The sequence below is a fragment of the Rhea americana genome, unplaced genomic scaffold, assembly GCF_003343005.1.
Source record: "Rhea americana isolate MKP2758 unplaced genomic scaffold, rheAme1 scaffold_79, whole genome shotgun sequence".
Taxonomy (NCBI): Eukaryota; Metazoa; Chordata; class Aves; order Rheiformes; family Rheidae; genus Rhea; species Rhea americana.
Window position 1 is genome coordinate 485190 of NW_028186967.1, and position 15450 is coordinate 500639.

Here is a 15450-nt window from a genome sequence, read left to right on the forward strand (position 1 = left end):
TCTCTCAGATGATGTTGGGCAAAATTCAGCAAACTCRTGAGGCAGATTGTATGGCAGGGTAAGTAACCCATGGAATGGGTGGTGGGGGTGCATGGGCAGATTTTAAATAGCACAGAGGCAGGCTGGACTTGGTAGGAGCTTAAAGCCTCTGCTTTGCGTGAGGCAGGATACTGCCACTGAACAGGCTGACAGCATTGTGAAAAGCAACATTTCCCAACATGCTTAATCTTAAGAAAGGAGGATAGTCTGTGCACCATTTTGGGGAGTTTGCCAGCCCGTCTTATAGTAGCCTCTAGCCTATGATTAAACACCTCTGCTTTCTTTTCAGTCTTACAAATGTTTCCTGATCATTCTGCCTCAGATGAAGGTATTTTACTGTCTAGAACAGGTTCTGAGAAGCCAAGAAAACAGAGATCTTGCACGATTACATACAGTACTACATCATCACTTAAACCCATCCGTGCTTTGGTGAAGAAAACCTTTGTGTTTCGTTACATGAGGCTTTTCGCTAAAGGTTCTGGCATCAGACCTTTTCCAGACTGCTGTGTCTAAATGTTAGCAAACTCCCTATGATATCTAACCTGATAKGCAGTCTTGCTTAGCAGAAAAGTGCCTGGTGCCAGAAAAAGCATCCTTATTCTATATAATATGAGGGAAAGCCTCTTGCTCCCCAAAATTTCTTGGACATTTGGAAAAACATGCTAGTGAACTGAGCCCTAGTTTGGAGAACAAATGGCAGCTATGTGGTTTCTCTTGATAGCCCTGTATATGTGAAGCTGGCAGAAGTTTTATGAAAATATTGCAAAGCTTTGACATGGACCCAAACATCAGTGTTAATGCACAACATTGTGAAAGTGCTAGCACTTGATTTACAAATACTATCRCCTACAAACTGACAAGGATGAAAGGAGCAGGTTATCATAATTTAGAAAAATACAGTAACCCATACTAAGTAATGACTCTTAAAGACTTCTGCTATGTCATTTTTAGATGACTTCTGCGTAGGGTGCTCTGGAAGTGATCTTATGTAGCTTGTTGTTACAAACTTGCACTGCTGTCCTTTTGTCCAAAAAACATATATTTGATTTGATGCTGTTGACCCTTTCCAGGTTGCAGAGGTGTGGAAAGAAAGAAATTGCTTTGTTTTTTTCTGGCAATATCGTTGGGGTACCACAGTAATTATAGAATGTTTGACTCACAAATGTGCAGTTTGCCTGGTTGCTGCTGCAGTTGAAATACTCTGTAGCACTATACCCAGGATGTTTAATAGTTTAAAAAAAATGTTTGAAAATGAAAGTGCTGCCATGCTCCTGGCTAATGGCAGCATCAGAAACCAAAGCAAGACAAACTTTGGTATGAACCAAAAAAAGGCTCTGCTAGTTTGACGCAAGTTTTTGCTTGCAGTAGTTCCTGATGGGTATCTGCAATCTACACCAGATAAACTGTGAGCCCTGTGGCTAACCATCATACTRAGACACCCTTGTTCAGAAGGCTTTGTATTGTGTAGAAGAGGAGAAAAAAAAAWGCAGTGCAGTAGAAATGCTTTCACTTAAGAGAGAAGTAGCATATACTACTATAATCGAAGCTATGTGAATGGGCATTTTTCACTTTAGCAGCAAAAAATTTTTTGAATAAAATCCCTGAGCTCCAAGCTAAACCTATGTTAAGACAAATCTTTCCTGAGTAGACCAGTTCTTAAATACATGACAAGTTCTGTTTGGTGAGTTTAAGGAAACTGAGGAAAATTTGTATTAAAGTTTGCTTTTCATGTTTGTAAGATGACCTAGCTTGTATCATTGCAAGGAATTGTGCATGTACTATATAAGGAGTTATGATACCATAAAATCACTTACATATTTAGTAGCATCTGTGGGCACTTTTCTGAGTTGCCTTCCTCTTTCCTGTGGACCTAGTTTTGTAGCGCAGTAGGTCTGTGGACACACTGACATTTATCATTGACAAAGGGTTAAAATCTGCATGTGTCTGTCATTAGTAGCATGAATTAGGTTATGTTCCCTTTTCCTGGCTTACTTTTCTTTTCCACTTCCTGACAAAACCTCTTTCTGTTTGGTCTTCGTAAAAGAGGAGGGAGCAATGTGTTTTATAACAAATACATGGTCTAAGGAAAGCATGTTCTGGTATACTGCCAAGCAGTATGGTTATAGCACATTTAAAACTTAATTAAATAACTYTATCAGCCTGGAAAGCTAAGAATTATTGTTAAAGGAATACCCACCTAGAAGGCTTGAAGAAAGTGTGCACAGTAAGGTGGTATACCCTCTTCAATCAATCTGAATATTGCCCTTATTTGTAGAAGTTTTCTTCTAGCAAGGAGGTTGGCTGTTTACTGCACGCAAAGGCCATGGGAGCAACCAACTCAAATCCTGGTGCTTATACTGCCCTGCTTCTCTAAACTCCAGCCTGCTACATGGATGCCACAGTAAACAGTTCTTTGCAGCAGCTGTGTTCTGATCCTCTTGAATTTTTGGCAATTTGTTTGCTGGCACTTACTGTTGTCATTTTAGAGCCAGCCTGTACGTGCAGCATAGCCTACAGAAYTAGTTTTATAGCTGTTTCCTAGAACAATGTCCCCTACTCCCAAATTGTGATGGCTACTCCTTTTTGCTCCAGTGTCCCCTTTTCCACTCTTCTCTCAGTATTTAAAATACTGTTAAGAGTGGGCTTCTGGTAGCTAAGAGGATTGCTGTGTTCTTTGTGATGGTTTTTCTGCAGCATAGATGCAGACCAGGGTGCAGCCTTTGCTGCACACAGCCAGCAGCTGCCAGTTCACTCTACCCCAAACTTGTGAACTCAAACTAGCAAATTACTTTTGTCTTTCTGTTCACTGATTACCTCTTTAAAGGGATGCTCATGTTTTGCAAAAATAACCAGATCTTTATTAGTGTCCCAAGGTTACTCATTAATGAAATCCTGCTTGTATAGATGGAGCACGTGGCTAACTGCTTACAAGATTTCCTTCTCTGGATTACTTGGCATCTAAAGCTCAGAAACTCTTACAAAAATACTTTAGAAATCCAAAAAAGGAGGCTTTGGTGTCAACCTGTAGTTTTCTCCTGAAAATACTGAACTTTCTTGAGTCAAAATCTAATAAGTAGTAAAAGCAATTCAGATTGTTTTAAAAGACCCTCTAACAGCAGCATGCTATGCTTGACGACCTGTAACCAGAAATACTGAAGTGTTTGTGGTTTCGCTTAGCAGATGACCATTTATGACTCATAAAACAGAATGCAAATGAAACAGTATTTCTGCAATTGATTTTTTTYTTCTTTGGCTTACTCGCAATTACAGAAAGTCTAGTTGCTTTTGCTTTAGTTTTATGGCAGAGCTTAAATGCACACTCGTCGTTGCCCCAGCACCGTGGTCTGGTGGCTGTTGTTGCACATTTCCTTAGATTTCATTGTTGCCAAGGAGTCACAGGAAGTTGAAGCAGGAGCCAGTTATCCCAACAATGATAGTCCTAGCCAGCCCAAGGCAATTTTTGTGCTTTTCTTCAGCAATCTTTCTGTGCAGTTTCTGATACACTTGCCTTTATGAGAAAATATGGTCTTAGAACACCAGCCAAGTCCTGCATTCATGTCTGTGCAGTGTCCCATCTCCTGAGGTGGGTTCTAGTTGTGTGATTTCTGTATTAAAATGTTCAGGAGTTCAACACTTCCTCATTCACAATGGAAAAGATTTCACTCATTTGTATTAGAGGAAAATTTTAGTATGTGCATATTCACACTAACTGCTTTTTAATGACATTTTTGAAATTCTGAGCACTTTCTTAGCCCAAATGCTGGGCTGTTGGAGGCATTTCCTCCAAGATAAGCCTAGTGGCAATTTCAGTTCATTGCTTCCCAGTATAAAAATATTCATATTCTGTCATCTGAAAATAGATCATTATCTCTCTAAAACAAATTTAGCAGAGTTAAGCCCCTACCTACTCCTTCTCTTCTATTACCACTCCATAAACATAATCAAGGGGTTTTCTTCTTTATAAGTAGGACTTACTAGACTGTTTTTTGAACTTATCGATAAATGCTGTATTTCTGATTGTGAGAGTGTTGGCCAGGAAGGAAAAGATAACAGGTACTTCTAGGGTACTGATTGTATTGAGGATCTGTGCCAAACTGTAAAATCTGTTATAAAAGATAGGGTAATAGTCTCTAAAATAGTCTTTAAAGCAGACCCATTTCTGAGAAAAGCATTGAAGATCCCGTTGAGAACATTAGTAGCCCTTAAGTATCTTTGGACAGGCCAGGGAGCGGTCGCTTACGGGAGATGGTGCCAAAACCCTCTTGCTGCTATAGGCTGTTGTATGGGTTGTATCTGCAGCTTCTCCCTGTGGACGTTGCCTCCGTGGGCATGGTAACCCACGGAGTAGTTTAATGGCTAGAGGATTCCACTCCTCCCTTAGGAGCTGTGTTTTCTCTAGGTTCTGAAAACCTCATTGTTAGCTACCCAGTATATTTTAAGCATAAAATTCTCTTTGAGAAAGGTGATGAGCATTTCTCATTGAACTTTTGCCTTATATCCATTAAATTGAATCATTAGACTTAACAGCGATTGACCTTGACTTGAGTAAGAGATGAATGCTGATTTACTGCACTTTACCAAAATAGCAGGATAACCAAATAAGTGACATTCTGCCTTCTTACAAATGAAAAGGCAAGTGTTTTAGATGTTTTCTCTTTTAAATGTGATTCATGGTCCTATAAATTAAATACTTTATCTAGATCTATGACCTGCAGCAATTGCATTTCTTTGAAAAATTCATTTGTATAGTCTGAACACTATTTTTCAAGCCAAATCTCTTGCATTGACTAACTGTAACACTGTAAATAATGTTTAAAATGCTGCACTATTCAAAATTATTTTCTGAAGGTTGAGGTTAAAAGGTAATGTGCTTATTTTTACTTTGATATCAATAATTCATATTACATTGGCCATAATATTATGTTGATTGACCAAGATTCCTTTTTCAGTCTGTCTTCATTGCACAGTAATCCTATCAATCCTATCCTTACAGTTTTGTGACATCTTTTAACTGTGATCTCGATGTGAGATGTTTAGCGTTTTTAGTTCTCAATGGTTGCCATTAAAAAGTGTGTATGATATTAATAAACTGCAGAGCATCTCAGTGTCTGCAGTGCATGTTGGRCCATATTAATTTTTACATCAGAATTTAGTATTACTAGCTAGGTATGATGTGGATTTGTTAGGCTTTTTTATTATTATTATTTGGTTTTGGAAACTCCAGGCATTTTCACAGCCATGTAATTGGGTAGTTCGTGCAGCGGAGGGTTGTTGCAATTGATCCTAGGGGATTAGAGATCATTCATTATAAATTGTTTTTATGCAGGCCTTTAGACCAGCTTTATTATGTATGTATTATCGTAGTTGAAAAGGATTTACCACACCCACTATGCAGTATTTGAAGCCATTTGTAGACCTAAATCCTCTTTTTCCTTGACTTTGTTTCTCAGACCACCAATTCTCCCTAGTCCTTCTCCTTCAAAATCCATTCCAATCCCACAGCCCTTCCGACCAGCAGATGAAGACCATCGGAATCAATTTGGGCAACGCGACCGATCCTCTTCAGCCCCTAATGTTCACATCAATACAATCGAGCCAGTCAATATTGATGTAAGTATTAAGAACATTTAGGTCAGAAATGGTGAATATTTTTTCCTTACCCGTATCGGTGCATTAATTTATAATGTGCACACACAAATACTAAATTTTTAAGCTAATTCCTGATGCTCTTTCAGAATCTTCATAGACACCAGATAAGAAGGTTTTTGCTAGTCAGAGTTGTGAGAACACAAATAACCCCTTCTCCAAAAGCAGAAACTGTGTTTTGACAGTCCTGTCCTTTGATTTTCAAACAGCCGTGCTATCTCAGTCCGTCACTCATTTTTTATGATTAGTCCCAAGGCTTGTGCTGCTAGCTGTACCATAGCATTAAGAATCTGAAAGCTAGTAACCATTCTTGAAAASCTTTCTATGTATTTATATATTTCATTATGTGAGAGATTTTTTTTAATATTTGAACTTAAGGGAAGTGTTTCTGGCATCGAAGTTGATGTGTTTATTGCAGTAAACTGAATTCAGATTTACTGAGTGTTGCTTCAGATTTCAGGAGCTAAAACTGGATTTTTATTGTAAACATTCTTTCATAGTGTCCAGAAACTGTTGCAGTTGWTGTGTTTTCCTCTGTTTTGAAATTTCTGGATGCTGAATTGTAATACTTAATAATGATTGATATTAGGCATAATGCCAGCAAGCACCTTTCAAAATATTGGTTACAACATTCTCTTTGCAATTTAGCTGATATACATGAGTTGTTTTTGACCTTTGAGTCCATTTTTTAGAAATTATTCACTTGTCAGGTGAGCAGTCTTGAAGTCTACTTGGACATTACAAAGCACAAAATCCTTTTTGTTTTGAAGGAAAGGTGAAAAATTTGCTGACTGTTAAAGAGTGTTGCTGCACAGTTATTTGCATATGGTATATAGCAAATATGGTATATAAGAGGCAGGACCAGCAATTTCAGCAACACAGCAAATGTACGAAGAAATGAAATAATTGTATGACCATAGCCTAGATACCCTCATGTTAAAAAATAAAATAAAGCAAAATAAATCCTTAATGATGAAAATGGATCTGTGGATGGAATTTGTTAGAATTGTTTTCTGTTCAGAAAACTGCTATTCTTACTATAGTTTATTTGCAGTATGAACAGTTTGTAAAAAATACTCTCTGTTAACAGTAGACAGCAAGTGAAGGGCACCTATTGCAATTAATCATTTCTGAAAAGAACGGAGTGYATCTGGGTATGTAGATGAGGCACTCGGTTACCAAAAAGCAGAATTCATTTGACTTATTTACAGGACATAGATGTTCCAGCTTCCAATATGCAAGTTCAAATATTTTTTGTGGCAATAATACAACTACAAGGTTTGGTTTAATATTTCTTCTTGCATTTTGGCCAGCTGCATGTTTAAATCCTTATTTTCTTGTCAGCATCTGTTGTTGTGTGCCTATCAATTTGCTCCTGGGAGATGCTGTTTTAAATTAAATCATTTTGAAAAGTGTAATAGTTGTTATAACTAGTTCTTTGGAGTTACTGTTTTTAGTAGGTCAAGATAGGAAACAACTTTTATTCACTAGATAACATTGTTAGGGATTCCTAATTTCCCTAATTCCCCTCTTTGTTCTGTAATGTAAACTATATTATGGGAATTGGATACAGTTTTCTTTTTTTTCCTCCTTATTTATAGGACTTGATYAGAGACCAGGGTTTACGAGGAGAGGGAGGTAAGTAGTGTTTAAACTAGCTCCTGTGCTGTATTTAATTCCACGGTTGCTTTATCCCTTCCCTTTGTCTACTTCTACAAAACACAGACACCAGGGAGAATATGACTAGAACAAGAAATGAATTTACATTTGCTTGTCCATGATCTTAATATGTGTCTGACAAAAATTTGAGTCATTTGCCCGTCATTCTGGCAGTGGGGGAGACAGAAGGAGAAAAAGTCTCAAAGAGTATCTAGCTGTAGCTTTAAAATTGTCTTAAACTTGTATTTTTTCCTCTCTCTCAAACACGCTCTCTCACTCACACAACTGCACACAGATATGCTGTAATTCCCAACAGTTTCTCAAAGATTTTTATGCCTATTGTTACCCTTCCACCCACGGAAAYAAAAAGGGCTTTTGTTTGAAGTCCGTTGACACAGTAAATGGACCTTCCGTATGAACTGCTGCATCCTAAAGCAGCATGAAATACTCCACTTCTTCTCCCCCTCTACCCCTGCTGAAGATGCTGCTTTGCTGTACTGCATGCCTGTGCTGATCTTGGAACCAAGTTGTTAGGACCTTAAGTTAAAACCAGGTCTGTTTATGTTCCTTTCAGTAACRGTGTTGTACGCAGCCTCAATACACTGTAAAGAGAGAGCTAGTGCCAGAACAGGGATTTATTGTTCTTCACATATTATGCACAGGCCTGTGAAGTCAGTTCTCCCATTGGTTGTCGAAGTCTTGCAAGGGCTTCTCATACACTGTGTTTATGCCTTTGAAACGATACGGCTGTATCTAGTAAAGAGGGCAGGCATGTGACAGTTTCTCCAATTCCAAGTTATTAACACAGTCGTCTCCTATTAATTATGACTTGCTTTGACCATAAGCAAAGTCTGAACTATCTTGATGCACTCCATCTTGATCTTTAAGGTTTTGTACCACGAGCTATCACTATTTTTTTTTCTCCCATCAGAAACTCCTAGCTGGTAGGACAGTGCCTACCTGCTGGTTTGTGTTTGGGGGAGCTGTTTTTTCTTATGCCAGCAGTAGAACACCTTTTAAAAATTTTTCTCTAATCCTGCAAGCATACTGATTTAAAGGTGCCAGTTTTAACTATCTCGTATGTCTTGGTAGATGTGGCTCCCCACAGTTTTGCCCATTTTGTCCAGCATTTAAATGTTCTGCTATCRTGTTGGTTTTAACTTTTGATCATAAACTGTCTGCTTGGCATCTGAGAACTATTGGCTGTTCCCATTCTTGAAATAATGTTTTCAATAATTGACGTTTTTTTCCTTCAAAGTACAGAAGCAATCTATGAATAGGAGTCAAAGCATCCTAKTTATTTCCCATGACTTCTTTCATTTCTTCTATGTGTCTGTCTTTCTGTCTCTGCCTGCCCGTCTCTTTCTCTCTAACAGCCCCTTTGAACCAGCTGATGCGCTGTCTTCGGAAATACCAATCCCGGACTCCCAGTCCCCTCCTTCATTCTGTCCCCAGTGAAATAGTGTTTGATTTTGAGCCTGGCCCAGTGTTCAGAGGTAGTTGGGCTCTTCTTTCTTGTTTTCACCCAAAACAAAATAAGTAAATCCACAGATGCTGTTTGTGCTTCACCCTCACACCGTGTGTATGTAAGTGTGTGAGTTTTATCAAAACACTTCTTTTTTTTCGCTTGGCCTGGCTGGAATGCTTTGAATGTGCTTTTCACACATACTCACTTTCACCCTTACACGCTTGAAAATGACTAAATAAAGTCTGACTTAAATCTTCTAAAGCAAGGAATTTCGTAGTTGAGGTTTTTATACAGACCTTAACATAATATTCTAAACAAAGGTTCTTGGATTTCATTGGGATGGTTTTAAAGACAAAGTGGCATCCTTAACTTAGAATTTCCTTGACTGTTCATTTTAAGTCAGTTCAGTGCTTTAACAGTTTTCTATATGCAATATTCTTTGTTTTGAAAAGTAGTCTAGGAAATTGTGAGTTGCAAACATTTCCATTGATAACTTGTTAGGTCTCAAGCTTTTCAAGTAATGTCAGCTTCTGCTAAATACTTCGTATTTTGAGAGTTTTATTATTACCATACTGGGGCACTAGATGATTTATACCRGATCAGGCTCTTATGTAATTCTTATTTAGTAAACTTCCAGTGAAATATTTGTGTCCTGAACCGCACAAAATAAGACTTCTGTTTTTCACATGTTATTGGCTCTAGGGATAATTCAGGCCTAAAGCTGTCAATGGATTTGTTGTATTACACAAAATCCCAGAAATCTTGGGATTTCGTATACTGGAAAAAACTAAGTAAAAAGTGACTAAGTAATAGCATGGTATATTAATATCTCTATGTATTCATGCAGGAATGGGTAATTCAGTGCATGTAGTGTGTGGTTTTCAAATGCTACCACCTTGGCTGTTTCAAAGACTTTTGTTTCAGAATGCATCAAGAGCAGTTCACTTTATGAACTTACAAAATTGTACCAGATTTTTTTTTTTTTTTTTTAAGAAGATAGGTGTTCCCAACAAGCAAACTAACTACAGCATGGAATACATTAAACATAGCTTCAAAGTCCCAGATAATAACTTAAGTCCAGTGGTATCCTGGAGAATAGGCCTTCTGATACTACTATGAACAGATAACCATAGTGTTCTACCACGTGCTGTAACCTTTTTCACTGAAGGGTGAATATTGTGCTAGTGTTTTTTTGTATTTAAAAATTCAGTAGGAGACTCTACTGTACCTGCAATGTAATTCTAGTAGAACTTTGATATTGCAGAGAAAAACTGTAACGTAGTAGGTTTGGGGAATTTTTTTCCTGTTTTTTTTAAGCCTTATACACTTAATTTGATATACATGTGGAAGCCATTCTTTAGCTCACTGGCTTCCAAGTATGTGTAAATGTTGTTACGATGCCCAATATGCATCGTTATTGCTACTTTAGCATGTGGGACAGATGTGGGTGCAGCATCCCATTTTTGTTATGTTGGTATGTTGTCATTGGGCACTTCCACTTGGATGGATTTTAGCACAGTTAGGAGAGGCAATGATTAATATAGTCTGATAAATTAGTACACCCAGAGTGACTGAACTGGTTATAAAAGTTAGAAGAATTTGAATTCACTTTGACATCAGGAGACTCTTTAGGTAAGAAGGGGGCTTCTGAAGGAATATGAGGAAGGAGTACTGTTTTCCACCACTTCCCAAAGCACTGAGGTAAGAGAACGCACTAGAGTGTTGGAGGTCTCATGCAGTGACATACATTGTGTAGCAGAGCAGCATAAACTTAATTAACAGTTGACCCTATTTTATGTCCTTTGCATTAGGAGTGTCAGCCTAACCTTGTTGCTARTAATTATAATGTATTTTAAAAAACAATGTCTAGTTTAAGTGTTGGATTTGTAAAGAGGCATTGGAGCTCTGAAACACAGCCCTATTAGTGACATTTTTCTACATAGCTTTGTTCACATAACATGTATGCTACAAAAGTACTATACTTTTTGTATTTGATAGAATGTACTTCAGATAGCTAACTGAAGAATGCATTCTTTTTATAATCCTTTCTACAATCTTTTATTTGTAAGAGCTCTCTGCTAACAGAACTTTAAAACAGCCAAAATTTTTTTGAGGTGGCACTTGGAGACTTAGCTAGAAAACATTTCTACATTTTGCATTTAGTCTGTTTTAATTCTAAAGTACAGTATCTCAGCTATTTATTGAGCCACCAAAAAGTTAGCTACAAGAAGTCTTGAGAGGCAGCTGCAGTTAACAGAAATACTACTACTTTTCTTGTCAAAGAAACTGGTGGAATTAAAAAATACATTTTTATTTAAAGATACAGTGTCTTTCTGATAATTCATAAGCAAGAGACTGAGGACTATCTGGTATAAAGGAATGTTTGCTATAGACTTTGCCTCTTCCTGTTACCTGAGTGAGATTTGAGCACTAATTTAGGATTAGTACAACATTCCTAAAGTATATATTTGTTCCTTCTTAACATTTACATTGATATTTGGAGATACTGCATCTTAAACACAATTCTTGCACTTAGTACATTCTTATAAATGGGCTTCTTACAAACATAGGTAAAGTTATGTTGTTTCTGAAATCTAGGTTCAACTGCAGGTTTGTCTGCAACCCCTCCTGCCTCTTTACCTGGGTCACTCACCAATGTGAAAGCGTTACAGAAATCACCAGGACCCCAACGGGAGAGGAAGTCATCCTCATCCTCAGAAGACAGAAATAGAATGGTAAGAGAAAGATTGATTATTTTCATTCTTCTATAGCACATACCCATGTTCTTTTCCCTTCTGTTTTATCAGAGCAATCAGAAATTATTCTGAGGACAAGTATTGTAATGATCAAGGACTTTAAACCAGTAAATAGTGGAACATTGAAATAGTGGGACTATGCATAAGCACTTAAACCACTCTCTGTGCTCACTTTTACTGTATTGCACCCAAAAGTCTTGGTATGCTTCTCGCTGTAATTCGAGTTAGCCATCAGAGAACAGTTTAACGTTTCCCACCATGTTTCGTGAACAGTGAATGTTCTCTAATGAGTCTCAAATGTAACAATACATAAAGATGACCTCATTTTTAAATTCATATTTAACCTCATTTATTTTTTAATTCTTAGTCACGAGACTTTTTTTTTTTTTTTTGTTAAGAGCTTTTCTCAATTTTTATTGGTTTGGCACTGCCAGAAGTCTCTGAAAAATACTTCATGCGGGAAATTATTTAGTGTCTATATCCTGAGGTCTTATATTTGCCTAGTTTGAAAAGAATAAAGACTTTCATGGCATAAAATACTGATATAAAATCTTTTTAAAAGGGCCTATATTAGCAGGCATTAAAATGTTTTCTTTCTTTTTTTTATTTGTGCATATAAATATGTATATACATAAAGAAAACCCTTGGTCGACGAGATTCAAGCGATGATTGGGAGATACCAGATGGACAGATCACAGTTGGACAAAGGATAGGGTCTGGATCRTTTGGAACTGTCTACAAAGGAAAGTGGCATGGTATGTGGCCATCATKGCAAAGAGTTAGTCTCAAGAAAGTGACATTATCTGAATACTTTTTAAATTAAAAAAAGCAGTGTGTTAAAAAGAACTTTTAGCTGCTTAGAACACTCAACTATTGCCTTTATTGGTGAATGAGGTAATATACAGGGTAAAGATGAAACACAGTTACTAGTGAAGCTGAAGTATCCATCTCACTGAATTAGAATCCCAAGACCCTCTCTCTCCCTCCCTCCCTCCCTCCCTCTCTCTCTCTCTCTCTCTCTCTCTCTTTCTCTGTATGTGTGTGTGTGTGTGTGTGTAAAGCTTAGACACGGCTAGGTATTCACATAGTAAATTAAGAATAGTGCTTATATGCTTTTACAGAATTTTACTTATTTACTTGTTTTAATATTGTAGTGGTTGATTTCACTATAACTAGAAAAAAGTATCTCAGTATTTGCTGTAGTTAGCATTTTCACAATTGAAGATTCTGAGTCAACAGCACTTTTTAAAAATTGCTATTTTAAGGTGATGTGGCAGTGAAAATGTTGAATGTTACGGCACCTACACCTCAACAGTTACAGGCTTTCAAAAACGAAGTAGGAGTGCTCAGGTAAGAATATTTTTAATGATGTAAGGTCATCTGTGTAGATTTATGCTTAAGTAATCATTGCATTTTGTATTTCTGTTAGAATGCATTGATCTTATTCCTCCTCCATGATGATGCCTTGAACAGAAAATGTAATTTTTATTAACTGTTGTTTTCCAGGCACCACTGCCCGTATTCTATACTGTTTAATTATTTCTTTTCACGAAGTGACTCTTCTCGATGTTTTTTTAATGTATTTCTCATGAAGTCACTTCTTGATCTTTTGTTCATGTTTCCTGCTTGTACTTTCTCAGAGAAAGTATTTGTCTTGAGTTCAGTTCTTAAAGGATCCTTCAACAAAATATGATAAAATATGTATTGGAGAAGACTGTTGGCACCCAATTACTGTCTTGAGCATAGTTCTGTTTTAAGAAACAAACTGGAAAGAAACCTGTTGCCTCTGRGAAGCTGTTGTGTTGAGCTGCATGCTGCTTTTGGAAGAGCATCCCCAGTAAAATGCATGGTAAAAAGGGGATGCTCAGCCTTTTCCCTGTAGAAGTGTCTTGAAAATTCTAAGCCTGTAGTTGTGAAAAGAGAGGCTCACTGGGGTATGCTAGCACGGATACCTGTGTGTGTTGTTTGAAATATCTTTTCAGGAGAAGTTACTGAAACTCAAAAACTGATGTCAGAAATCTTGCGTTTCATTCCTAGTTCAAATTTCTGCTGGAAGCCTCATAGCTGGAGTCCAGCCTTTCTTTGTTGTTGATCATTTCAGCACTTTGAGTAGTCAGCTGTCCTATCCTTTGACCCAGGCAAGCTAGATTTATCTGTAAGAGTGCCTTTTCCTTTATGCTTTTACTTTTTTTTTTTTTTTTTTGAGCTTTGAGGTAGGATTTGTGAGAAAATGCTGACTTTTATTCACACTGCAATTACTCTCCACCACCACTTGACAAATCTTCAAGCCTGAAAAAGGCACAAGTCACGTAGTCAAAACCTGGCCAAGTCTGCAACACTGAGAGGACAAAAGGGTTCACATTCTGGGCTCGCATGTTGGCTTTCCAGTGTAAGATAACATGAAGAGCTATGCCATCTGCAGCAGCAGCAGCATGGATTTAAGAAGCTACCACAGCTACCACCTGGTTTGTCAGGTTTCATCAACAGTGAGCAGAGTGCTTTCAGCACCAACCTGTTTTGAAAGAAAACTGCCTTTCTTTTTCCTCAGCCACTGAGAAAGTTAGGAAATAGTCCAGCATTCAGAGGTGTGTTATCTTGGTAATCTCTATTTGATATGTTTGAAGGTATCTAGTTCCTTACCATCTCCACTTGATGACAATAAGGCTGTCATTGACCATTCTTGAACAGTGAGAAGTATCTTTTATATTTCACAAGGTATCAGTAGATTCTTTCAGGCTTTGTATCTACTGAGATAACTCTCTCTGGATTGTCTTTTGTGAACTTTTTATTTTGTTTGGAATTGCTCCATTCTGTCCAAGAAATTTGATTTAATCTGATAAAATCTTTGTGGTGAACCCCAGTCTTTTCCAGTGCTGTTTGAAATCAAGTTCATAGAGAATATCGTATCCTACTGGGATACAAGGATATGCAGTTTTCATATCTGTTCCCATCCTCACTTTTATGGTCGCTCCATATATGTTCTTACCAAACAAAGCATTAAGAAAAGCTGAAGCCCTGTCAAGAAAATGTACTGTTGTTTTCTAAATAAAATAGTTGTCCTTTTTGGAAGCCTCTGAGACTAGAATTTAGTTTTAGAAGTCCTCTTTGTGGGTGGCAGCATCTCCTAGTTGGAAAGGGGTTACACAAGAGCAGCCCTACCTTCAAACCATTGCTGTCCAACATGGACCCACTGTGTCTTCTGATCAGTACTGTGCTGGGTTCACTTGCAAATGCAAGAGGAAGCAGTGCTTGTCCTGCGGTAGCTATTCGCTATTCTACATCATCACAATAAGAAAGGCCAAAGGCTGTAATAATTCAGCAAATGAGATAATTCAGTAATAATTCAATTGCCATTTTATTTTAGAAAAAGCTGAGTTTGACTGAAGAACCTCTGTTTGGAATAGATCCATTTAGACTGTGATAGTTCCACCTATTTTTTAGAGTGATTTCCTCCTGATCWTTTTTTCAACAGGAAAACACGACATGTGAATATCCTGCTTTTTATGGGTTACTCAACAAAGCCTCAGTTGGCTATTGTTACACAATGGTGTGAGGGGTCCAGCTTATACCACCATCTACACATCATTGAGACCAAATTTGAAATGATCAAACTAATTGATATTGCACGACAGACTGCACAAGGCATGGAGTAAGTATCTTACTACTTGTTTGCAAATGAATGTTGGGACAACATTTACTTAAACTCTTCGCACTGACTGACACTGGCAAATTAGCCAGGTTAGCATCTGCTTGCTTTGCCAAGACCAGAGTCCTGCCTTGATGAGCAAGGTGTTTGGTGGAGTATTTATTACTGTTGATGATTAAAATAGGTATTCTTATGTTCTTTTGTTAGAACATAGGGGAAAGACAAATCATCAAGGA

The 15450-nt window shown here is 37.6% G+C and overlaps 1 protein-coding gene across 2 annotated transcripts in view; it reads left to right on the forward strand.

Moving 5' to 3' along the window:
• The window catches only part of BRAF (B-Raf proto-oncogene, serine/threonine kinase), an 87289-nt gene that overhangs the window by 50589 nt on the left and 21250 nt on the right, over positions 1-15450 (forward strand). The window contains exons 8-14 of one of the 2 annotated variants that reach the window (XM_085322577.1): positions 5490-5649; positions 7287-7323; positions 8721-8840; positions 11411-11547; positions 12206-12323; positions 12834-12918; positions 15041-15217. In XM_085322577.1, the coding sequence (XP_085178703.1) occupies positions 5490-5649; positions 7287-7323; positions 8721-8840; positions 11411-11547; positions 12206-12323; positions 12834-12918; positions 15041-15217 (834 nt within the window). The remainder of the gene's footprint in view (positions 1-5489; positions 5650-7286; positions 7324-8720; positions 8841-11410; positions 11548-12205; positions 12324-12833; positions 12919-15040; positions 15218-15450) is intronic. The other variant, XM_085322576.1, reaches the window with a different exon arrangement.